This window comes from Neopelma chrysocephalum, unplaced genomic scaffold (genome assembly GCF_003984885.1).
Source record: "Neopelma chrysocephalum unplaced genomic scaffold, ASM398488v2 Primary Assembly neopelma1_72, whole genome shotgun sequence".
NCBI lineage: Eukaryota > Metazoa > Chordata > Aves > Passeriformes > Pipridae > Neopelma > Neopelma chrysocephalum.
This window is the reverse complement of record NW_020897732.1, coordinates 6,778,455-6,804,816: the sequence shown is the minus strand read 5'-3', so window position 1 is coordinate 6,804,816 and position 26,362 is coordinate 6,778,455. Positions and strand designations below refer to the sequence as shown.

At 37.5% G+C, this 26,362-nt stretch overlaps 1 protein-coding gene across 3 annotated transcripts in view; it reads right to left on the bottom strand.

Moving 5' to 3' along the window:
* Nucleotides 1-25,518, bottom strand: part of NCAPG2 (non-SMC condensin II complex subunit G2) — a 43,287-nt gene extending 17,769 nt beyond the window's left edge. For 2 of the 3 annotated variants that reach the window (XM_027686980.1, XM_027686982.1), the window contains exons 1-16: nt 25,242-25,430; nt 24,528-24,624; nt 21,240-21,431; nt 20,117-20,231; nt 19,437-19,594; nt 18,527-18,661; nt 15,405-15,499; nt 14,509-14,578; nt 13,734-13,820; nt 11,331-11,426; nt 6,868-6,993; nt 5,840-6,019; nt 4,660-4,812; nt 2,713-2,935; nt 1,552-1,667; nt 916-1,089 (exon numbers count right to left, since the gene is read on the bottom strand). In XM_027686980.1, coding sequence (XP_027542781.1) covers nt 916-1,089; nt 1,552-1,667; nt 2,713-2,935; nt 4,660-4,812; nt 5,840-6,019; nt 6,868-6,993; nt 11,331-11,426; nt 13,734-13,820; nt 14,509-14,578; nt 15,405-15,499; nt 18,527-18,661; nt 19,437-19,594; nt 20,117-20,231; nt 21,240-21,431; nt 24,528-24,602 — 1,995 coding nt within the window. In that variant the 5' untranslated portion in view covers nt 24,603-24,624; nt 25,242-25,430. Of the gene's footprint in view, nt 1-915; nt 1,090-1,551; nt 1,668-2,712; nt 2,936-4,659; nt 4,813-5,839; nt 6,020-6,867; nt 6,994-11,330; nt 11,427-13,733; nt 13,821-14,508; nt 14,579-15,404; nt 15,500-18,526; nt 18,662-19,436; nt 19,595-20,116; nt 20,232-21,239; nt 21,432-24,527; nt 24,625-25,241; nt 25,431-25,463 lie in introns of those variants that run through there. The other variant, XM_027686981.1, reaches the window with a different exon arrangement.
* Nucleotides 25,519-26,362: the final 844 nt, after the last annotated feature.

The window sequence follows — 26,362 nt, the reverse complement described above, 5'->3', positions numbered from 1 at the left end:
TGCAAATGTCTCACCATCCTCACAGCAAAAAATTTCTTCCAATATTTAATCTAAACCTATTCTCCTTCAGTTTAAAGCCATTCTCCCCTGTCCTGTCACTACGTTCTGTTGTACATCTCCATCTTTCTTGCAGGCTCCCTTCAGGTACTGGAAGGCCACAATTAGATCACCCTAAAGCCTCTCCTCCAGGCTGAATAATCCCGATTCTCTCAGCCTTTTCTCCGAGGAGAGGTGTTCCATCCCTCTCATCATCTTGGTGGCCTCCTCTGGACTCGCTCCAACAGCTCACTATCATTCCTGTGCTGAGGCCCCCAGGGCTGGAGGCAGCACCAGGTGGGGTCTCACCAGAGCAGAGCAGAGGGACAGAATCCCCTCCCTTGACCTGCTGCCCACACTGCTTTGGATGCAGCCCAGGACACAATTGGCTTTCTGGGCTGTGAGTGCACATTGCTGGGTCATGTCCAGTGAAAAAGGAGCCTCAGCTGCTTCAGGTGTCTGTTCCAGCAGCTGGGACAACAAACAGTGGTGGAAGAGTTTGGGGGGCAGTGGGCAGAAAAACACGTGGACTCTCACATACACTATTTATACTGCAATGGTACATCTTCATTTACTGTTTTCCAAAAGTTCTAAAACCATTCAAAAGAATAGAATCCAAGGAAAATCTTAGAAGGAGAGCAATTTATTGCATAAGTATTTCTGAGCTGACTATTTAGATAATGGCTCAGCAGTCAGACATTGCAAATGGAGAATAGCTTGTACCCATTAGTAGAATTCCAAGAAACTTGCTATTGTTTATGGTTTATAGCAACAATGAAAAAGAATACTTCATCCTATAAAAGTAGATAAAAGATATAAAACATGAAAGCATCTGAAGAACATACTAAGAAAATGCAAGAAAACCTGGTCTTTCTTTACCTTAAATACTTTAAAATATTCAGGAAGTACAGAAGCAAATTTCCTGATAGCATAATCTTTGACCTCTTCATTGTGTTCTAGTGCTTTGTAGATACTTTTCCAGAGAACTACAATAATCTCCAACAAACTTGCCATGCTGGCCACATCATTTATGGACAGCACATTATCCAACACCTGAAATACAAATACTTAGATGATATTACCTATTATATTCTTAAATATAAATTGAAGTTAAAATAAGGTTTCAAAAAAGCCCTGAAAATCCTTCTATTCATTTTACAAAGGTATTGTGGTTGCTGTAGAACATGAACTCCACAATTCAGTCTTACTCTCTCTAACTTCACATATCTTGCAATGATGATTTTTTGAATAATTTAATTGCAAAATCAAACCAATTTATAATTAGTACTGGAATTAGGGTGCTTCATATTCCTTCTGTTTTATCCTATCTACTTCACCAAACTTCTGCTGTTGCAGGACATGAAAACATGATAATGGCAGTTCTCCCCTTCTAATTCCACAGACGCCTGAGGGCTATCCCTTAGATTTCTGTCATATCATTAACTGCCTATGTCTCAGCTGAAGCACCATAGAAAAAAAAGTTACTAGAACTTAGCATAAAGTGGACTTTCTTACACTTGTGTTCTCCTTTTCGCTTTCATCATCATCATCCTCACCACTATCACACAGACTCTCCTTTGCTTTCTGGATGCAGGCGTTCAAGCAGCGCCGAATAGTGAGGATCAATTTAGCTACATTTAAATAGAATAAGAATAAATTAGAAATGCACTATTTTTAACAACGTTGCTAATAAATGCTTCTAATTATAAAGCCGGAAAGCCAGTATGTAAAAGCAGGCAGCAGAACCAGAAATAACTAGGAAAAAAAGGAGAAAAATTCCTTGTAAAAGAAATGGGAAAATGTGAACATGTTTTACATCCTCAAGAAGAAATGGCAACATTATCATCAGGTTCTTTAATTTTACTGGTTAAAAAATATACTGAAAAAAAAAAAACAAACAAAACCAACCACCACCTTATCAAATTTGGATCAGAGGAAGCTCCCACAACTCCTACGTTCATCTGGAATAGCTGTTAATTTAATGACCTACATTCAAGAACACATCCCATCCTATGGCAATTCCCATTATTTGGAAAACATGTAGTAGCCCAATCATTGCCCTCCTGAACGAGGAGCTCAGCTCTAAATAAAGTGCAAGTTTCTCCCCGAGTGCCCACTCTGGTGAAAGTACAAGCAGCTGATTTCATAATCCTGTGATTTCTAACTCCCCTACCAAGGTGATCAGTCAGGAGGACACGGTTTGGGCATTGCACCCAATCACTCCACGCTGACTACTTGGTTTTTATCAGGACTCCTCTGAAACAGCATTTTCCTGATTTTACTTGGTTCAACAGCACTTTTCTGAAAAGGAGCAACATTCTGTGCAGTGCATGCCCTTGTCCCTGAAACTTTCTGAAGCTTTTAATCAAAAGGAGGGCTTTTCAGATTTTCTCCAAGCAACTTGAAAATACTAATCCACAAATCCCAGATAATCAGATTACCAGACATAAATATTTTTCAGCTTCTGTAGAATCTTTCACATGAAGATCTCAAATCATTTAGGGCACAGGGGTATTTTGTTACATTATTTCTACATGAGAAATAGATATCAACTGAGAGAGTTTTAAGCTACATGTGAGGAGAATGGGGAACACAGGGACCTGGTTGGAGTGTACAGTACTGCACCTAAGAGCAGAAATGAAAAGCTTTAAAAACTCATAAGGTTTTGTACTTTACCTATATTGGTGGGGGCAGTGTATTCATAAGCATATTGATAGAACTTTCTGGCTGCTGCTGGATTCATCTGGATCAGAGTGACACAGCGCTCACACCACACGTCCTCGGGTTGGTTAGTGGGGAAGAAGGAGTTGAACAGGAGGTTCACTATGCGCCGGGACACGGGCCGTGAATCCACCTCAAGGCGAGTCAGAATATCCTCCATAGGACAGATATTCCAGAACTTTTTGAAGGAGAAAAAGGTATTAAAGGAGTTAAAAAAGACAGAGGAAAAAACAATCACCTTCATTAAGTGTTTTCCTCGTCAATAGTCTCAACAAATATGAGTAGCATTTACCAGGAAAGCATGAGCAGTTTTTGTTTTTACCAATCACCAGCATGTTCTGGGGTCCCATTCTGCTGCAGCAATGCTACTTTGCAGTTCTGATGCACCTCCAAATCTCCTGGTATCTCTGACATACTGATAAAATTCTGGGTCAAGCAATTCCAGCTCAATACACCTGCAATGCTAATGCAATTCCATACATATAGGGAAGAATTATTCACTCTACAAAGACATCACCACAAGATACAATTATTTGTCATAATGTGACATGTTAAATATTCTCATTATAGGACCAAGCAGGACCAAACTACCTACCAGGATTGTATACACCCTAAAAACCTGAAGAGAGCAAAAGCCTTTGCAAATCCATCCCAAACCACAAGTGCATCCCATCCTTAGCAGAGCTCTAGTTTATTTGTACACAGAAATCAAAGGCTGTGAAATCACAAAGGAATACACAGCTTGTTATGCCATCAGTTACACTACTCACACCTGCAATTTTTTTAAAAGATCCTGAATTAATTATTCTGTGCATTTCAGATTAAAACAAAAAACAAAACAAAAAAAAAAAAGAAAAGTTTCTTGGCATTGAAAAAAAATATTTTATTCTTAGGAGAAATATTTGCAGCAGCTAATTACCCCATGAGTTCAAACTATGGGCATCCCTACTAGAACTGTCATAAGAAGAAGGCCCTTGTAATAAGTATTAAAGTGATCCCAGGACTTACCAGAGATACATATTACAGTTTTTAAATAAATAGGAATTTACTAAAAAGCATTTAACACTATGATTTTTTTTCTTTTATGTAAATCTGATCCTTCCTTCCTCAAAAAAATCCCTGAAGCTGAGGATTATCTTTTTTCCTCTGTCTTTAACAGTAGCAAATTCAGAATAAATCAAAGCCAAAAAGATAATTTGTTTGAACTTTCAGACTGAATGACAAATAACTTTAAAACAATAACTTTTTTTATACATTTAACAGCAGCATGAATACTTTGTTTTTTCAGAGACTGTACCCAAAGTAACAACATTAAATAATCAATATAAAGCATTGTTGATATTCAATACAAGTTAAAACAAGCTTGACTATATTTTACTATACAGATAACCGATACTAAGGGATCAAGTCATGAGTGCAGGTGCCAGTCCTTCAAACAAATCACACTGCTATATCATATCTTAGGAAGAGTTAAAACTCAGCACCAGAAGAAGTGCTGAGTACCTGTGAGGTTACAGAGTGATGTAGAAATGAACATTAAAAGAATCACAATAAGATTATAAGACATTAGGGGATTATGCCAGCTGAGTATTTTTAAAATAATAAATAATAACACAAGAATACAATAGAAATCATGATTAAGATTTCAGAGTCCAACACTTTCAGAATAGGTTCTGTGATCTTTTGTTTCTTCTGATTGAGTAAACCAAGCCATACATGTCCCAACACACAGGTCAGCAGAGCGCTCGGGATACCACGAGTATTAAGAGTATTACTATAGCAAAGCATGTATTTCTTTCCCTTTAGGAATACTGCAGTAGTCTCAAAATGTACTTCTTTTTTGTTTTAAATAAATGCCTTGATTTTATCTCCTTGCTACTTATCAAGCATCACATATCCCACCTTAGCAGCCTTGGTAGCCTTAATTTTCAGCAGCATGTCGACATAAGCCACTCGCACTTTCTCTGAGTTGTCACGAAGGCTGTGTTTGGTCGCTGGCAGGAGCTGTTCCAGTAATGGATGGCTTAGGTTGTTGTCCAAAATTATTGGTAGGCACTAAAAAAAAACCAAAACCAGAAAGAATAGGTTTGAAAAAATATCTAGGCAAAAATTGTTGAACTGGACCATGACACTTCTAACGTTAAATGAAGCAGGGACAGACACTGCACTTGCATATTTTTCTCACAATACTCTTTAGCAAAAATTGCTTTTTAAATTTCCAGTGAACTGTTCAGTGAACTCATTTCAGCTGAAGGAGCTTTAGATTTTCACTGGGGCCACGGTCTTGCCTTCTACCTGAGAGTACACTGTCAAGTGTTTTTTGTGGTAGCAATACCAGCTCCCTAAACTGTGCTGATTTCAAATTAAAAATACATATTATTTCTCCAATTTATTTTTAAATCAGCACTCTGCTTGTCCAGTATAGCCCCCCCCATGAGGCTGTAGAGGAGCAAGTGAGGATTAGCATTAAGATTGCTCCAGTTTAAGGCTGAACTGATACAGACACAAAACCTTCAAGTGAAAATACTGCTCAGGGAGTTCATTTTTCCGTCCAAGCTTTCAGTTATTTATCACATGTCAGAAAGATGTAGATGAACTAATTCTAACATACTGAGCAATGCATAGGAGGAGGCATTACCAGAGAAACAGTGTGGAATTATATCCATCCAAAGCTCGGAAACACAAAGTGGGATACAAAATCCTAACTGTGCACATCTTGGGACATGCTAAGACCAGTGACATGGAGACATCCTGGAACCTGCCTGCAGATGTTGTCAAGTCTAAGCATCATTTCTAATAGCTAAAATAACTGAATTATCAGGTCCAAACAACGTGTGTAAGACTGGAAATGCAAAGTAGCTGAGAGTCAGAAAGCCCATCAGTTACTATTTTAAAAGGCATTTGTGTATTCCAAATGCGTGGCTTTTATAAAGCATGTAATACTTCCAGGTTTTAAGAATTTTATTGCCTAAGTTATTTTGCAGGACAAGTTATTCCTTGCCTTAAATGATACTAGAAACCTGTGCTTCAAGTAAAACATAAAAATGATCAAAATTATTTTTAATTTAGAAAAGTCACTTACTTTAAATACAGAGCATCGAACATCAGCAGATGATACATCACACGCCAGCTCCCCAGTTATCTTTTTTAAAAGATCAGCAACAATTACTGAAGGAATCATCTCCCAGTATCTGGATGTTATCTGAGTAACTCCAAGTATCCCTGTAGAGCGGACAACTGGATGAGGATCTTCTAAGAGACTCTAAAACAAACAGAAGAATAATGTGAGTATATGCATTATTGTGACCATATTGCTGTTTGACATGAACCTATCATAAACAAAAAGCATTCCATTACCTTTTAATCATTATGCAAATTGTCAGACAATAAAAGAACTGTAATATTTAGTCCTTCAAGGCATTTTATTATGAAGTAAACTAAGCAACTTAAATCTAATGCAAAATTAATACACGTATTGGTCAACTTTTTAGATTGGACTTTAGAAATTTATTTTTTTTATAGATCATATTAAGTCTTACATTTGTGATATAATTAAGAATATTTAGACTTTTACTAATATGAGTTTACACTGATCACTGCTCCTATGCAGCAACATAAAAACTTTGAAATCCATTCAATTATCAGGCATTTACTCAGGACTCCTAAAATATTTTTTTAATTAAAATACTATGCCCATTCTCACCCATCTAGACTGGTAAGGCACTTTTTAGGTTCTTATCTCTATTATACTTAATTTCAGAAGCATTTAGAAATACAGTACTCAACTTTCATTGAACGTTTCCATATTAACTGTAAAGCTCTCTTTACCAATCCTTGGTCTAGTCTTTCAAAAGCATCTCTTATTCAAAGATTAATAACAAACCCAAATATTTCCTTTTCAGACTTGAAAATGGTGTGTGTCATCTGCTATGACCATACTATGGAAATTTAAAATATTAGTTAATTTTTGCATTTTCTGCAACAAAGACCTGCATTTCCCTCCAAATACTATCCAGAAGTTCCATAAGTTTTAATTGCATCAACAACTTATTTTTGAGTTAACTTTGATGAAAGTTTAATTTTTAACATTTTAGTTTCGTTAAAACTTACAAAAAGCTCTTCAAACTGTTTCTGAATTTCATTGTCCATCTCTTCAGCACCAAAACTGGGATCTCGAAGAGGAAAAGCATCAACAAACAAAAATGCTGCATTTGTTCGAACTTCTGATTTTCTGGCCTGTTACAATGGAGGAAAAAATATTTTTTCAATAAGGACAGACTGTTAATATCCAGAGGCATATCCTGTCAAATACTGCTCTCCCAACACTTTCAGCAAGTTAGTGTTTTTAACTAAGTAGATGGAAGAGAAGAATTTATAAATGCATGGGAGAACTTATGATCACATATGAGTTTTAATGTTTTACTTTACACTTCTACCCGTTCAGTAACACCTGAGTTATTGTTACAATCAGCTTTCAAAGAATATCGACTTCAATGACCCTGAAGAGTCACAGTCAGAGCCCTTCTGCTTTCTGTAATGCTGAATAAATTAAAAGCAATTGGGATTTCTCTTGGTTGCCTTAAAGCTCCTCTTCAGGGCAGAAGAATCTTGAATTCAAGCAGATTAAATTTCAGAATTAATTACCTTGCCTGTGAAGAGACAGGTGATTTAATTGAAAAGCTCAAGCCTATTTCTTCTACAAAACAGTATTTAGTAACCAAGCATCAGAAAACCTGGAGAGCAACTTATCCAGCATAAACATATTCATTTTTGCATCTGTGCACAGAAGGAATAGGATCATGTTCTGAGCTCCAGGCAGCTCATCAAAAACCAAAAATCTATGGCAAGCCTCACAACCCTCAGACATTATCCCATTTGTAACAGTTTTTAGTGTATTCCAACATACATTTCATTGGTTGCAGAGTCCCAAATGCAAAGAAAAATGAAAAAGGTGGATATTTAGACACTCATTCAGTGAAAGATAACTGACCTTGTGGACTCTTAAAGGACAGAAAAAGAGCAGGCAATGAAACAATGATGAAATTCAAGGCATCTCGGGGAGAAACCTGAAATCTAACCATAAAACTACACTTTATTTATCAGAGATAGCAGTGCAATGATTAAAAGCCTCTGCCAACTTCTCTTGGAAAGAAGAGGGAAGGAAGAAATTTGTTCAGATTTTGGGTCTAAATTAAAAAAAAAAGAAATATATGTATGAGACTATATATATAGTTAATAAAACAAGTAAAGTAAGCTTAATTCTAACAGCAAGACAAGAGACAGTTCAGGGAACCTCCTGACTATTCTAATAATCCAATTTTCTTCTTCCCTTGTCATAAGGAACGTTCAGATCAAAGGCAGGGAAAAGAAACATGATGATAACCCTGTAATATTTAGAGTTAAATAAATTAATGACAAACAAAAACAGAAAGACACAACAGAAATTAGTAAAAATTATTTAATTTACAGTCTATTTTGTATTTCTCTCCTGGACCAATCCTGATATGGTGGATCACATCTCTGGGTAGAGCCAGAACATTCCAAATTCTTCTAGTCAACAAAATTATTAGCAATTCTAAATTGAATCCTACAGAGGCAAAAAAGCCATATACATGCATTCTTTAGCTAGGGACTTTATTTATCATGGATAATGCAAACACTTTAAAGGTGGAAAGATCATAATTCTTAATTCTATCCTATAAAGCTGTAGAAAATCCTTTAACTTTGAGTTTGTCTATATTTAAGAATTAACATATAAGAAGCTAATATGTGAATTCAGGGTGAAATAGCTCTTCTGCACTAATATTGCATGCGAAAATTAATTCAAATGTGTTTTTGTGCAATAACCTAGACCTTGTCTACCATGGCCATTCCAGAAAGTTAATTTCCATAAACTTTCTAAGTGCATTACACTGAATTCCATTAAGCTCACTTTAATTCTGAACTGCATACCCACAGTTCAAATTCCTGCCTTTAATTAATTGGAATTTATCCCAAATGTATTTGCATATTCAAGCTTGTAGAAGAGTAAATGTCTTCACAGAGGTAGAACCTAAGACTTTAAATTCATATCCTGTTTTAAACCACAATGACTTTTCCATGCAACAGCCTGCAGTTATTTAAATGACTAAACTTCTTTATCTTTATGCTTGTACTATTCTGAGGAACTTTCAGAACCTTTTTGAACAATACTTTAATTTTTTCCTTCATTTAATTTTCAGAGCTTTCTTTTAAATTTCATCTGGTCTTACAGATCCTAAAATTCACTTCCAATTATTTAAAGTACTGTTTCCCCAGTATATATTAGTTTAAAAGCGTGGGATGTTAAAAAAAAAAAGACAACCAAACACACCACTTTAAAGGACTCACTTCCTTCAACAGCTTGAATTCCTGGAGGAGTGGTTCTTGACTTTTTGAGCTTGATAAGAAATAGCTTAATCACTACTTATCTCACACTAAATATCCATATTTTTATATCCATATAGCTTCTTATACTAATAACCAATTACTGCACAACTATCTCTGTTATGTTTGCATGACACCTACTTTTCATAATAAAGATGTGAAAAATATGAAGAAGTTACATATGGGATTATAAAAATTTCAAGTTGCATAAAGGCTTATAAAAATAAGTGTAGGTAGGAGCCCCAACAGAAGCTTGTGTGAACCAAGTATTTGCAAAACAAGCCATTTAGGAAGAAACAGAGAACTCTGCATTACAAATGTACATTCTCAGCTTAAAGATTCCAGAGATGAAATAAGTAGTTTCAACACAAACAGTTCTGGAATTTGTTATATTCTTACAACTGAAGTATTTTTGCTTTCTGCAAGAAGGAGGGGCAGCATGTCCTTTGTTTCATAACCAGTGTTCTAGAACAAGATTTGTTCTTCACTATATTAAATTAGGGACTTGGCTAAAATAGGAGCATCAAACTGGTTACCTAAAATTAAGCTGACATTTCAAGCTTTGCAGTAGAATCCATAAGGATTCAGTAAGGACACTTATAAGCTTCCCTTAAACTACTGGTGATTCTGAGTCACAGCAACAGTTACTGCAAAACACCAAACACTCCAGCAGTACTGTATGATTTGTTCTAGCAATGGAACCATCAGTGATGTGAAAATTAAGAATAGCAGCTGTCAAAAATTTCAACCACTTCTGGAATCAGTGAAATTCTCCCACTGTCTTGCTGCAAATCAATAATTAACCCTTTTTCCCCTCGAGACATACCTTTCTGTTACATTTGTCCAAATAAATCTATGCAGATTTAGTAAGGTTTGACAGAATGTTCCTCCAAAATACTGCAATCTTATATTTGAGTTCTGGGCTTTGGAAAGTGACCACTTACCTCCATTTCCAGGTGGCAACTCCCCTAAGAATGGAATACTGTTTTGCTAACTACTCTGAAATTGGTTCTGAGACATTAGTCAAGAATTTTGCCATCCTATCCAAGATCATTTAAACCCCCTATTCTTTTTAGGGACAAAAAAAAGTAGAAATTAAGGAAGCCATGCTTTGGAGGTATTATTCTCTTGCAGTAGGAACATACATGTTTCATCCAGAAGGTTCCTTGTTTATATTAATTCTAAAAGGATGGAATCCAACCCTTAATGTAATACCAACCAAGATACTGGGCTAGTGATGACTCTGTTCATCTTCCCACCTCTATCACGAGGTTCTTTACAAACCAAACAGCTCTCAACTCCTTCCCAGACCTCATAAAATCCATTTTAAACAACTTTTTAAGTTGCTATTAAATACTTTCAACTCTAAGAATTTCGAACACTTCTCCCATGGCTACAGAAGATGCTGTATGACCAACCAGCAAATGAAACTGTAAATGTTTAACAGCACTTGACTGGGCTGTAATAAATGGTATGTGTGTGCTCTCACAATCAGGGATTTCATAACCTCAGACAAAATAAAAGCTATTCACAAAGAAAGAAGCTTGGTTCATCTTAATCACAGAGTGGAACCGAGTGGGCAAACTGCAGTAGGTCCTTCTTAGTCTGTGCATGCAATAAAGACACACACATACTGTAGAAGTAGAATAAATTTCATTCTGAACACGTGATTAAAAGCATATCCATGGCATGAATGTCTGTACATACAATCAAAATGAAATAAAAGTTTTTCTAAAATAACACCCTAATAAATTCATTGAGTTGTACTCTAAGGCTGCTAAGTAACCAGAGGGTGAGAAGGAATCCCCCTCTGAACATTTTTGGCTTTGATCAATAGAGCACCAGTAATTCCCCAAAGAACTCAGAAAACAGAATACAATATCACACAAAATTTCCAAATTGAGAAGATGTAATCCTGGAAAGCACTCTAGGTACCTGTGAACAAAACTGAATCATAGAAGTATGAACAAATCAGAATATTGTTGTGCATACTCTGCTTAATTACAACTTGCAAAGGTACTCAGCTACATCTGAGACGTTAAACACTGATTTTTGGTTTCTGTAGCCATTTCATTTTAAAAGCAACTAATAAAAACAGAAGATGTGGGAGGGACCCAAAATTTAGCAGTTGGAGAAAAACAATACTATTTTCTGAAAAGGATAATTACCTTCAGTGCTCTCCAAAGGATAGGCTGATACAATCTATAGAGCATTTCTTCTACTCCTTGACGAACTCTACTTTGTTTATGAAAATAACTCAGCATCTAAAGAAAAACAAACAAACAAACCAGTCCCCAAACCCATTTTAACAGTATTTTCTACATTCAAGAAGTGATAAGGAGTTGTCTCATTTCAAAATTTATGTCAGACCAAAGAGTTTTCGTAATATGGAAAACGATAAAATTAGACATATTAATTGACCCTATATTTTAATAAAGTCTCAAAAATAATAAAACTAAATAGATCCAATAAATATCAAATTTTATAACTTTATAGATCTACAAATAAGAAAAAGTAGTGGCTAGAGAGTTTCACAGAAACAACTCATATTTTGTTACTGTAAAAAAGTGTTTTTAAAGTAACTGTCAGAAACACTTTGAAACCATGACATTATCAACTACAGATAAATAAGTCTTTTCTCTTTTAAGAACGAAGGAAGTGTTTGGTAAGTGGAGTTATTCAAATACAAATCTACAAATGTAATACATTTTTAGTGCATTGATGAAAACCAAGTATTAGCACTCCTTGGGACTCAAAATTGTTCCTAGTTGGCTAAAGATCCTTTTATTTTTGTATCTAAATCATGGAGAAAAGAAAAAGAAAGTGGAAGACAGAGCAGAATATGAGAAAGAACATCAAGTAACTCAATATGAAGTAATTCTTCCACCCAAAACACTGGTCAGTTTGAAAAGAAGTTGACCCTCTAGTGGCCAGTAACTCAAGTATTCACAGCTACAGCTGGATGGGGAAGCCTGGGAATAACATCCACAGAAAGGACACTCTAGGGAAAAAACAGCTTTTCTCTAGGTTTTGAATACACTGGAGTAAAGACATGCTAAATTTACAAGAGACTATGTAGCTCTTGTTTCTACATGATAATAAGGGATCTAACCCAGGACTAATGGCAAATCAATGCTGCTTTGTAATAGATTTCATCACAACAGGTGAGTATCAAATATTTGCAAGACAGACATTTGTGTTACAGCCAGAACTTTGAATTCAGAAGGGAGAGTTATCTATGCTGCACTCCCCTTCTTCACCTTTCCTCCAAGAAAACAGGTAGCCCAAGCTTTGCTCAAGTGAGTGACTGTGGTTGGTTACTCTCCCAGCTGTTACAGGAACTTCTGGATTCTAAAGGACCAATTTAAGTCAAATTCCTGCCTACAGAAAAAGAAAAGATCATTCAAATTTACTCTGAGGCCCACTCTCCTTGCAACCCAAAGACAGATTTGTTCACTGTCCTCTTTCAAGATCAGAAGCTTCTCAGCCTGAAGCACATGAAATGCCCCGTCAAAAGTACATTCCACCCATAGGAATCACAGGACAAGGAAATCCTATAGATATGAAAAAACAAAACAGAACAACCCCCCCAAAAACCAAACCAAACCAAACCAAAAAGCCAATATAGTACTGTATTGCACATACTATACACTCTAATATCTCTGTATTTTGAGAAAAGCACAGGAGGTGAAGGGGCATAGATCAAATACAAATGCCTTGTCTCAAAAAGCTTTGGGCACTTCTCATTCTGCTTCAAATGTTTTTGCTCATGAATAAAAGCCACAGACAGACAACTAGAACCTCTAACTGAATCAAAGCCTGTCCCTATAAACATATACAAAACCCCCCTTATATAATAAAAAGAAAAAAAGCAAGTTTCATTTCAGATCCATCTACTAAACTTGCCTCAAGAAGGTTATGACTTTCGTCCCTGTGATCTATGGAAAGGTCAGTTCTCCAGCTGAAGACAGCTCAGACAACAGACAGCAAAAATTATTTCTGGCACTCTGGAAAATCCCCTTATATTTCTACTTTTGAGCATCAAAGACAAATCTGGTGCAAAACTATAAGTAGGTTCCACCTCTAATTTGTTCTAACACTGTTTCTCAGAACATGCTATTTTTTGTGTATTTGTTGTGCATTGGCCAGTCACCAGCTAACCACCTACAGCCATTCACTCACTCCCTGCCCCGTGGGGTGGGAAGAGAATTGGGAGAGAAAAGCAAGAAGATCATGGGTCAAGACAAAGCAGTTTAATAAATGAAGGAAAGGGGACCAAAAAAATTCCCCAAAAATGATGCAAGTACTATCACTCACCACCTCCCACAAGCAGATCAATATTCAGCCAGTCTCCAAGCAAGTACTACCTCCCCAAAATCCACTTTTCCTGTTTTCATTGCTGAGCATGATGGTTATATGCCATGTAATATCCTTTTGGTCAATTTAGATCAGCTGTCTCAGCTGTGACCCTCCCAACTTCTTCCTCATCCCCAGCCTACTCCCTAGGGAAACAGGGGAGAAGAGAAAGCCTTGGCACCACGTGAGCACTGCTCTGCTTGACAGGAACTTACCTCTCTAACTTTAGAATGAACAGAAGAACTTCTGGGAAGATGAATTCCATGATGCATGAAATCCTGGATGCAGTTATGTTCCAGCACCTATAGTAAGAACACATACATGCTACTGTTAACACAATAAAACAATAACAAGTACTGTAGCTGTGCAGCAACTATATTATTCTCTAAAACAAGCAACTGACAATAGTCTTTGATGTTATTTCTTACTTGGCTTTCTGTTTGGCCCAAATTTTTCCATGCTGCAGGCCTGTCTTCTTAAACTGATTTTCAAAATTTCAGAATATACAACTAATCCAATTCTTAGAGCCTTACTTACCCCACATGGTAAGTAAGAAGTTTTTGGTATCTGAAATTTTGCTCTAGAATTGTTGTGATGCTGTAATTATGCTTTTGTTCATCTCCACGGAAATCCACAAAAACTAGATAAATACTTGAGCTATCAACTATACAGACTTGTACATACTGAATAAAAGCTTCCATAACTCAGATAACTAGTGTGTCTATGAAAAACACGGGGTATGTGCAGAGCTGTGTAAACAATACTTCAGCTGCAGAATTACAGGTGTTTAAATGCAGCCAAGCTGATCACAATGAGCAAATATTCAAAGCATGACAAGCTGTTGCCCCTTGACAATGCTGAAGATGCCTTTTCCTTGGGGAAATAATTCCTTAAGATTTGTTTAGGAACCTTCATGAGGTTGAAAAGTCATGGATGTTCCCCACCTTGAAATTCAAAATTGTCCAAATGAAATTTCAAGCACAGTGTTACCTCTATGAATTCTCCTGATACCTTCTTCCAGGACCTGAAGTAAACTTCTGCAATGTATTCCACCAAGGATCTGTATTAACACATGGGAAACACTTTCAAGCAAGCATCCCAACCATATCTATGTACCATTCATAAAGTTTTTTTATAAGTACTGAGAGTATTCTTAATTCTGTGCATCAACATTATTGAGATGAAATTACCTTTTCAAGTCTACACGGCTAATTACAAAGGAACTGTTAATTAATGAAGCCAAGCACTATTACATAACACAGGAAATATCTCTTATGAGGGGAGAGTCAAAACATTTGCACAGATATTTTATCATTTATCTCACAATGAAAGCCTCAAATTCTTTATACAGATGTACAGGTATATATTATTCTAACTGAAAGCATTAGAAAGCCTCTGATTTTAATATGAATAGTTAATTCTGTAATATTTCACAGAATAATAAAAGAAAAAATATCCATTTTTCAGTTAAGTTCTCGGGCTATGACTGATCTTGAAAGTCACCTCATATGAGAACATCTGTATCCAGAATCCTACAAAGTTAAATCAGAGGTTGCTCATAGGAAAAAACAGAAACCCCCTACAAAAGAAGAAATGGTCCTGGGATGCTCAGACAAGCACTGCAAGTAACTCAGTCCAATTTCTATCAGTCATTTGCTTTAGCTAATGTCAAATAAGCATTTTACAATACCTATAACCCTACACCTAGGCAGGTCAGAGAACTATTAAATGAAGTTGCTGAAACCCTATGGCAGTTATAGTCAGCAGATTTGAGGGTTTCTGGGTTCTGATATATTTATCAATACACTGTGTGTTTTTACAGTGAGACAAATAAGATTTTAGCTGAGCTCTTAACAATCATTAAGTACTGTAAATGTGATGCATACCTTGGAAAGAACTGTAATTGGTTTTTAACAGTTCCATGTATCATCCTAATGAAGTTTATATTCCAGCTGAACAAAAAACTCAGGAATCTTCTTCCCTGTGTGGAGAGAAAAAGAGGAAAAAGAGGAAAAAACAAAGAGAAGTCAAACCTAGGAGGAATTCCCACTTTAAGAGATACCTCAAAAATCAGTAAATGCAGAGCTTAAAGATCAAAAGAAATTACATCTTTAATTTTAGAAGTGTAGCTGAGATGGAAAAAATTAAAGTTTCTTAATTTTTACACAGAATTCAAGCATTACTTTTACTGTAGAGAAAACACAAAACAAATGGACACGTGGATGACACATCTGCCTGCACTTTCTCAATGTCCATTCTCCTTTGGTGTGACTTCCATTAGTATTCCATAATGATAAGGGACCGTGCAACTCAGGACCCTCATATGGGCCAGAACTCCAGAGCTCTGTCAGGTGCAGTATCATTCCAGGATGACACTGAAATGATGGTGAAGGCACAAATAAAACACCACAACAACTCTACCAGCACCGGATATGGAAACGTTTTGAACAAAGCCACAGGGAACAGCTAGGCCACTGAGGACAATAAATGTTCTGATTAGCAAGGACAGTTCCTTTGTTATTGCACAAAAGGTAATATTGCAAACCTCCTGGAGTTGCTTTCATTCATGAAAACAGAAACACTTTTTTTCTCAAATTAGTTTCGTTCACTTTAGCAAGTCAGAAACAATGACAACAATCTGACAAGCAAAGGCAGTGAAAGGCTATGGATGAAGGAAACAAGCCATTGCTTTTCCAGAACCAGCAAGATCTCCCCATGGAATTGGAGCCTTACAAAGTATCTGTACAGGCAGCCCCACTCCTGGTTCATCTTACAGATGAAGTGAAGGCATCCAGCTCCTGAGACTTTAAAATGCTTGATCACACATGAGGGTGAGTCAGCCAGCTGTAAGGGTCCTTTGTACCTGTCAGCTTTCTAGCCAAAAATAAACTAGGAAAATTAATAAGGAAGTGCAACAGTAAAGAGCAGATTGGCAGAAGTGCAAAAGGGTCACTGAACAAACAATTAACAGGAGTTCAGAGGCACTTCCAGTGAGAGCTGGACCAACAGTTGTATTCACACCTATGACAAAATTGAGAAGATAGAATGCCAGTCACACTTTGAGTTGGAATATCCCAGAGTAGGGGAGAGGGAAGGAAGCATATAGCTGGAAACTGCCCTTTAGTGGAATTGATAGTTTAAATGCCTTTGGATCAAGAAGTAATTCAGAAGATCATAAAAATCAAGACCTAAAGGCTAAATACAATATCAAGATCCTTGTCTACAGGTCTGATGGAATCCTTCCTGTTGTCGATGAGAGTTGCTTCTATTTAGGAAAAAAACACAACTTACTATTTCCTGGTGGTCTAATATATATAGAGTCCCAGTGGGAATGTCACACATCAACATCCCTGACAAACCAGTAGGTCAAGAGAGTCTTGGTCTACAGCTTCTGCCTCAATGAGGCAAACATGAGGACAACCTCAAACTCATCTCATCTTCTACAATCCCAGCAGCAAGAAAGATAATGAAAAGCCACCAAGTAGCTTTCAACCAACTCTTTTTTGCCTTAGATTTCAAAAGACTGAGCCTGATCCTGAAAATTATGGTAAGTGCCTCTAATTTAATGTGCTGCTTGTGATCAATGGATCTGAAATCATCACTGGGATCAACATTCACAGTATCACGAGAGGCAAACTGGTGATAGGTGAGCAAGACTGTGAACTTGTCACCTTTGGGGTTAAGACATGATCAGAGTGCTGGTGACTGGTGCTGCTGTGCTTGTGGACACTGTACATGTGCCTTAGTCTGTTGCACACACACATGGAAGGGGAGCAAGGAAGGAGAGAGTACAACAGACCCACCTCTCAAAGACAGTAACATGCTCTGCAGGGCTCCCAGCTGTTTGATAGGAAACCCCATGTGAACAAGAACATTTGCTTACATCACAGAGGATCACTCCACTAATGCAGACTGATAAGCCTCTGAGAAACATTACTCTGTGTTGAATAGCACAGCCTGGGAAGGCAGGAACACTGAACTCCTTGATCTTGCAACAAGGTATAACTGTGCAATTCTGTATCAGTTTAATCTGATTTAGAACCAAGGTGTTTGGAACATTCCTGACCCTTCCCTTCAGTCTTGCATATGATCAACCAGTCCAGACAGTTAATCTGTTTGAAAAATAATCTTACCATGAAAAAACAGTTACCTCCTTCAATCAACCCATGACATAGCTGCTTGAGCATTCATATCATGGAAAGGAAAATAGGAATGCTCAAAGCCACCAACTTTTTGGCAGGTATCTAAAACCTGCACTATCAAACATCTCATCTCATTCAATTGCTTCCCTCAATTTTAAAATGCCATATCCCCACACTGCCACAATCATGCAGCAATCTTGGAGTTTATTTTATGACAAAAGTTAGTATATTCCATGAAATGGAAGATATATATTTTATACATGCAAGGAGGAGTTAGAACTTCAGAGACAATGCCAGGTGGTCTGGTCACCTAACCAGAAAAAAGGCTTGGTGTGGCACAAGCACAATCTAAAAACTCCAAAACAGCAATTGCTCACTGAGACAAATGTATGCAGTCAAGTAAAATAATTCTCATTTTGCTGTAAAGTTCGGTTCTTTTTATGCTACTTTCAAAACAGACTCTGGCAATGCAATCTTCTAAATGGAATCATTTAGAAGGAAAATTATTTTGCTACAGTTATCTGTCTCCAATAAAAGAAAAAACTGCTATAAAAGAAGAGAATTATACCAGGGAATGATTTTAAATACTAAGGGACATGCACTGAAAGCAAAGCACTTGGTTCTTATTACCTCAAGATAGAAGAACCAGGCTGAGGATTTAGACATATATTTTCACACTTTAGTGTGGAATAGAAATAAAGGTTTTTCCAAATGAAACAGAATATCACCCATTTATAGCCTGGAGTCAGAGCTGATTTGCCTCATGTTGCTACCTACTGTACTGTAAAAAAAGACTTAATGCAAAACTATTAAAAGCCACCAAATCTCACTGGCATAAAATCACAGTAAGATAAAATTTTGCTTACCTCTTCTTTCTTAATGTGTTTTACACTCATAAAACACTGAAGCAACAAGTCCTTCACTTCATTACTCTCCTCTGAATCATAATCAAAACAAAGTAATGCCTGATGTAGATTCCACAGACGAACTATATCTGCACCCTGACAGGAAAGAAGCAACCCACATTATAGTGAAGAAGGTATTGATTTAATGCACAGACACATTTAAAGGGTTTTAAATAATAAATTTGAAATGCATTGTTGGGCAGAAGATTTTTAGATTGTAAAATTATGAGCATTAATTTCATCACATCACAAGGAAAAAAATATGTGTAACTGCAGAAATACTGACTTCCACCAGATGAAGACATGCTGAAGTACAGAAAGAAATCTGCCATTTCATACAAAATACATTAAAACTATATTATTCCACTTTTGAAACTTCACACAATAAACACAGTTAACAGGGCAAAAGAGAAGAAAATGTAGTTATTAGGAAAAAAGAGAAGAAATAAATAAGTAAAGGATACATATATTGGGTTAGTGCAAAAGATGTATATCACAATAGTCCAAGTAATTCTTGCATTAAAAAAAAAAAGAATTTTGGTCCAATAATAGAGAAGGAAAATTATTTGTAGAAAGATAAAGTGTAACATAAAATGAAGCTTCCCACAAAACTTGTTTTTATAAGTAGCTGAATACAGTACTTAAATCCTGGATTATCTAAGAGAGTTAATTGCTATCAAAACCTTGGTCATTGTACTGGACAAAAGAATAAAAAGATAAAAAAGAAGGCAAAAAACCACCCCAGTTCACTTGTGAAACTGATGCCAAAAATCTTTAAACCTTGTTCTAGAGAAGGCAATATATTATTGGAGGGATCATCTTTCCTGACTTATTAAAAAATAATCTGAAAGTCAATATAGCTTCAGCATACCACAGCAGCTTTATGCAGGCTTTTTCTTAGCAGAATGACAAATAGAGTCTTCCCCAGAACATCCTTCCCTTCCAGTCCCTTCTGCCACCACATTTCACATACACGTTGGATAGCATCCTTCAGGATTTTTTCAGATGCAGGTAATGCAGGAAGAATACCTATAACAGTAATAAAATAATTATTTACTGCAATGAGCCAAGTTATTCCTGTAAAACAGTAGCCTGTTAGTACACTAACTGTACCTCACAGTGTCAACCAGCTCTTGCCACATTTACACACCTTAATGGCTTATTCTCACTGCAGGTGTTTAGGCAGCTTTGTCAACTCTCAGGGTTTGGCCAAGTTTTTTCAACAGTAAAAATGGAATCTTAAGTTTTGCCTTAAAAATAATATAAGCCACAGGATAATCAAAGTTACCTATCATTGAGTGAACAGCTGGGAGAAAGAAAACTATTTAAAGTTCCAACTTCTAACTTGTGCAGCTGATTCTTAAGTAAACGCTCCCTTAACTTTGTCTCAGTAAGAGCTCACATCAGTACCAGCTTTCCTCAGTACCAACCAGTAAATCCACGACACCTGGGAATTCTGTTTCACAGGCCAGTTGGATTTCAGTCAGATCAAACACACAGCCCACTATACACATTTGTAAAATGCTGTATTCTGTACAGATAAGTACCCACCATTTAATATAAAAACACATTCTAGAAGAGCTTTGTAGTTCACATTTTCATCCACTGCAGGTATGGAAGCCGTCACGACAGCTGTCACTCCTTGGATCAGTGCTACAGTTTGTTTCTGAAAGAAAGCCATGTTAAGGAAACAATTCTGCAGTTTGTTTTGGACTCAGAAGATAATTTCAACAAGAAATAAACCCTAGCAACAGGCAGCAAAGTTCAATTGTCATTATGCTTCCATTTTGAAGAAGGAGGATACTGGCACCCAAAACCTATCAAATAGAAGGCAAAAGAATAGAGTTTTAAAGTACATCTGCTTCAAAAAGTTTGAAGAGGGCTTCCAGCTCCAGCTAGTAGATAATTGTGACTGTACATGTGTATCCATTCCTCCACTAAAAACCTCATCTGCAACAAACCCACTCAAACACATCCATTTCAGAGCTAAACAAACCTTAACTAGCAGGGTCTTGTGGAACTCAGGAATGTGCAGATCTGCCCCCTTTGGACCTAGGTCTGTGATTCTACAGGCCTCTGAATGCATGACTGATTTTCTACAAGCCTCCAGGTCTCCCTTATGGTTTCCCCACTACATTTCTTTTCTTCTTTCAAAATTAAATAACCCTTTTCCCCGATATTCTCAAGACTAGATAGACTACAGCAGAAGGAAGTATATGAGGGTCTGACTCAGAGAAATTCTATATAGGCTACATTTGTGGAAGGGACATTCAAATCTAGATTTCATGATCTTCATTCGAAGAAATGGCATAACAAATCAGGTAGTGAATTTCTTATAGCATATGCCAGATACTTAAGGAACATTTGCAGTATCAACATTCATTTACTGAAATAAGACATACAAAAAAGCCCAATTAACTCTACTGAGAAAACTACGTCACATCTTTCATAATTAAAATTACCAGCAGATCTAGTCTTTTATAGTACAGACCAATCATAAATTCAGCTTAACCCACAGATAAATTAAGCCAGTTAAAAATGGGCAGGGAGGTGATGTTTGGAACTGATTTTATTTGATAAGCCTTGCATGTTTCCAGATGCTATGGAAATATTCCATTTTATTTCCCCAAAAATATGAAATACTCATCCTATTTTCAGTTTACAAGGTTCTTACCATTTCTGGAGTTATCTCGACTTCCATGTGATCATCACTTTTATCATCTCCAGTCCTCTGCCACGTTTCCACAGGGTTCTCCATCAAGTTCTCTGTCAACAGCTGGGTCAGTCTCTCCCATAGTACTTCCTTCTTCTTCCTTGGCAATTCTTGAAGTAGTTCATTCAAGTCAAAACGATCTACTGTATTTTTCTGTGAATGGTCAGAAGATACAACACAATTCCACATCAGTGAAGTGGCTTTTATTTCATCATCATATTTCCTAAAATTAACAGGTTTTTTAATGTAAAGGATTAACTTGCAGTTATAGAGATAAAATATAACTTCTAGAAGTTATATTTTTTTTTAAATAGCATAAGAAATTCCTACTACTTGACTCTTTATCATGAAGCAAGAGTGCTGCTCTTGAGACAAAAGCCCTTGAGAGCAATGGAGACAATTCCATAGCCTTAGCTAAGAAGCTCACAACTGCACAGCATTAAAGTCCCTGATCCTATCTTTGCTATCTTAAATATAGATTGATGGTGGCTGTTGAAAGAAAATCCTTAGGCAAGGACTAGAAATGTAACAGCCAGTACAGCCATAGGAAACAGCACTTCTGATTCAGGAGTAGGATCTGCACATGTCAGTGCTCTGTACACTGCACTGTTTTAAAGCCCCCCATCACATCCCACTCCTGAGCACATCACCCCCACACCCTCGTCTTCAGCTCTGTTGGCATCACAGAAGGGTATTCAAGCTGCTAGGAGAGGGAATATGCAGAGAAAAGATGAGAAGGAAAAGTGGGCACAGCCAAGAGGAAGTACAGATGAGCTTTGAGATGTAATTTGCAACGCTGAAATGAAGGTTTAGTGGATCAAAAACGCTTCAGAGGAAAGAGGGAGAATGTTTATGATCTTGAAATAAAAATATTTTTCCTAAAAACAGGAATCAAAATGAAAAAGTCAAAGGTAAAAAGAAAATTAGAAAATAATGAAAGAAGCAGCACTAAGTATTAGAACATTTCCAGAAGGGCATGAGAAGAAAGATCCTGTTACATATTTATAAGAGAATTTCTACCCTATTGTACAGCTGGAAACAAATACAATAAACCAAAGGCCTCACAGGGAGTTCTGCAGCCCTCTCCTTCAAACAAACCCAAAAGACAGGATATTAAGATTGTACTGTTTTGAATAAAAAGAATGAATTCATAATAACACTAGAGCTTTCGAATCTTTCTTTGGGATGATATGAGATAGAATTATTCCAAAATTTATAAGGGAAAAGGATGACATTGAATGAGAGTCATATCTGTGACTCCTATTTTTCTGTCTAATAATCTATTTTTTTTAATTGGAACAGAATTTAGAGGAAAAAAAAAGCACCTGATAAAGACCTCAATGAACAGCACCAAATTATGATTACATTTTTAAAAGATTGCTAAGAAAGAGAAGTGAAAAGCCCACAACAAACCTCGAAGGAAAATTAGCAAACCCCAGGAATTTTAGAAGATGCAAATTAAACAAAACATTGAGAGGAAGGAAAAGAAAAAATTAAGGGGGGTGGTGTGTGTGTGTGTCTGTATTTAGAAATTGACTTTGAAAGAAGTAGTGGTGCTAAGAACAGAATTTAAAAAAAATCTTAAAAGACAAATTCTGAAGCTAACGCATCGAGTAAGTAAAAAAAGCAGGGCAAATAAAATACAAAAACTAAGGAAAGCAGTGAGGCTCTAACCACGCTTTCTGCTTCTTTCTACATTTATATATCCACTTCTAAAGGATAGAATACACAACCACAGCCTCCTCCAGAAAAGCAGTCAAGAATTTCTCAGGGGAGATCATAAAAGGAGGATCCTCATCCTAACACAAGATACACACACCCTCCATCTAAGGGTTTCAAAAGGAAATTAATAAAATAACTCAGGTCTCTTGGACACCAAAAAGTAATCTGGATATTCATGTTCCCTTATGCTACAAAGGTATGAAAACAGTTTTAATCAATATTCTCATTTTAGCTGGTGACAAAGTTTCCAAAGATATTGGCAACAGCTGAAAACTGTTGCAACAGAACTCTTGTGAATTGGTGATGAAAAATAAAAGGATGATTAAAAAAAAACATTTTCAATCCAAATAGGCCAAGATATGTTAAGATAAATTACTGAATGCAGATGGCAGAAACAACACAACCAAATCAATTGAAAAGGAAATACTGCAAGTACCATACGTTGTCCTAAACAAGTTTCTTGTTGAAGTGTTTAGATTTGGGGGAAAATGGGAAAGAGTCTTTAAGCAAAGGCACTCTGGTAATAAAGTTGTCATCTCTAATTACATGCATGCATGCAATTGGAAGAAATAACAAATTTCTTGGAGAGAGTCCATGATGTTTGGGAGACGAACTTTTCCAAGTTTATTATACAGAATGTGGTTGTGGGTTTAATACATTTGTTGCATTAATAAATCAGTTCATGCCTTTGTGGACATAGAGGTCAACTGATCCACTTACTGTACCCTGATACAGATAATATCAGGGAAATACTGATTAGAAAGCTTAAGAAACTAACTTCACAATACCATTTATAAAGGCAAGCAGAAGATGTTTAGAAGAAATCAGGTATATCTTAATACCAGACAGATTGAAGCTTAGTGGAAAACACCACAATGCGATTATCTGTCATTATTATGCCAATATCATATATACAATAAACTTTCAATAGTAGATTCCAGGGGACTTCTTTTGTTGTTCCTCCCACTTCTCTCCACAATGCATTTAGAGAGAGCAATCTATCCCTTCTTGGAAGCATTCAGTGATAAAAAGAACTATTAAAGTACAACTAAACATGGACCAAAGAAAAATGGACAGCCAAAACTATTACATGAATGAACACATACTAGTGAAACATACCTCTGCTATGTTTGTATATCAACTCATATTCATGACATACCAATAAACTCTTTCATAGGTTGAAATTTAAAAATACAACACTCCATCAACATCAAATCAGTTGGAGTTTTTTAGTACTACCACAGTACTAATAATTTCTTTTTTAAAAAACTAAACTGTACATGGAACAACCAAATGCCTGAAAAATTGATTGGTTTATAAATAGCAACATTTCAGCTTCTACAACTTTTTCAGCCTATGTTCCCTTAAGTGCCATTTGAACTTATTTTCTACAGCAATTATTCCACACATCTGCAAGTACCAGATAAGCACTTTCTGTCCCTATGTCACACAATTTCTGCATCAATAACAGCCTTATGATTTCCTAAGTGTATCACTCCAGATACAAGTGCACACTGGGTTACTCACAGGATTCTGAGTGTAATGCAGGAAGTCTTCAATTGACTCTTTAGACACAACTTGCAAAAATTCTTCACGTTTCATCGTGGAATTGTTTTTCCTTGCTCTATAAACAAAGCATTAGACAAGGTACTGTATCTCAAAATAAGATCATTTTGGTCTCAGTTATAGTTATATATATAGCATTTATATATGTATTATAGTAGTTATATATATACATATATATTACAAAGTTATAGAAGTTTTCCCTTCCAAAATACTGAATCAGCATCCAGATTCACAACATCACTAGGCTGCAGGGTTTGCAAGCTTTCTTTTTAATTGGTTTTTTACTAAATTAGTCTTAAAGAAGAGCTTTTTATGGATACTTTGATTTTTAAAAAAGCAGTGTATTATTCAGCACACACCCCCTATTTAAGCTCGCCATCGTTCCCGACAACAGCATTTACTTGTATCAAAAGTACTGAGGGGTAGTAAAAGTCTGTCACTTTCCCTCCTGTCAAGTGAAAACTGGGAAATGGGCTGGGCCACCTTTTGATACTAAGAGCTTAATTTGCGCACCTAAGCATTCCCTCCATCCCAGGTGACTCCTGACGTGCTTTCCCCATCCCTACGCGTTGGGCCACACGACAGAATGGGGCGGGGGCCACTTCTGGGGCCCGTCCCGAGTCACCCGGGGGCTGCCGCCAGAGAAACAAGCGGGAAGCCGGACGGGCCGCTTACCTCGGGCTCCCTCAGACCGCCGACACCCTCATGGACCCGCGGGACGGGCTTCCAGCGAGGAAGCGCGCGCAGGAGAGAGGAGCCCGCGCCGCTCGGCAGCACCGCCAGAGGAGACGCCAGCCCCGAGACCGCTGGGACGGGACACCCGTGGACACCCCGGGACACTGGGGGACACCGGTGGACACTCCGGGACACCCCCGCCCCCCTCGGTCCCTCCCTCACCCGCCGCCTTTCGAATTCTCCCGCGCCGGGCGCTGAGCGCGGGCCCAGAGCTCCCGCCTCGTCTCGCGAGAGTTCGACAGCCACCTCCCCCCCCTCCGCTTCCTTCCTGCGCGGGGCCCCGCTGGGGGCGGAGGCTGTGGGTCCGGCTTCCGGAATGGAACGGTGTTCAAAAATCACGGAATCACAGTCAGTTGGGTGGGAAAAGACCTCTGAGGTCTTCGAGTCCAACCTATGGCCGAACACCACCACGTCAACCAGGTCATAGCACTAAGTGCCACGTCCAGTCTTTCCTTAAACACCTCCAGGGACTGTGACTGAGCAGCCCAATCCAACGTCTAATCACCCTTTCTGTGAAGAAATTTCTCCTAAGGTCCAACCTAAACCTCCCTTGGCACAGCTTAAGAGTGTGCCCTCTCATCCTGGTTGCCTGGGAGGAGAGCCTGACCCGCACCTGGCTACAACCTCCTGTCAGGGAGGTGCAGAGAGGGATAAGGTCTCCGCTGAGACTCCTCCAGGATAAACACCCCCAGCTCCCTCAGCCGCTCCCCACAGCTCACTGTGCCCTTTCTGTACGGACCCTCAAACTGGGGTAAGACACGCTCATGTTAAATACATGTTCAGGCTTAAGAAACGGTATGGCCTCTACGGATCTCTGGTAATGTGGACGTACTGCTCTTACAAAAACATCATTACACTGGTGGCTTTTTTCACTAATAATGTTTTTGTTGCTAGTGCTGACAGCAAAGCCTTTCCTCACAGTCCTGGTGAACAGCATTCGCACTCTTCAGCCAAAGCAATCAAGAGTTAAACAGGCTACTCACCAGAATTTATCAGAGACTATGTAGTCCAGATTATATTTACACTTTGATAACACAGGATTTTTTTTCTTTTTTAATGTA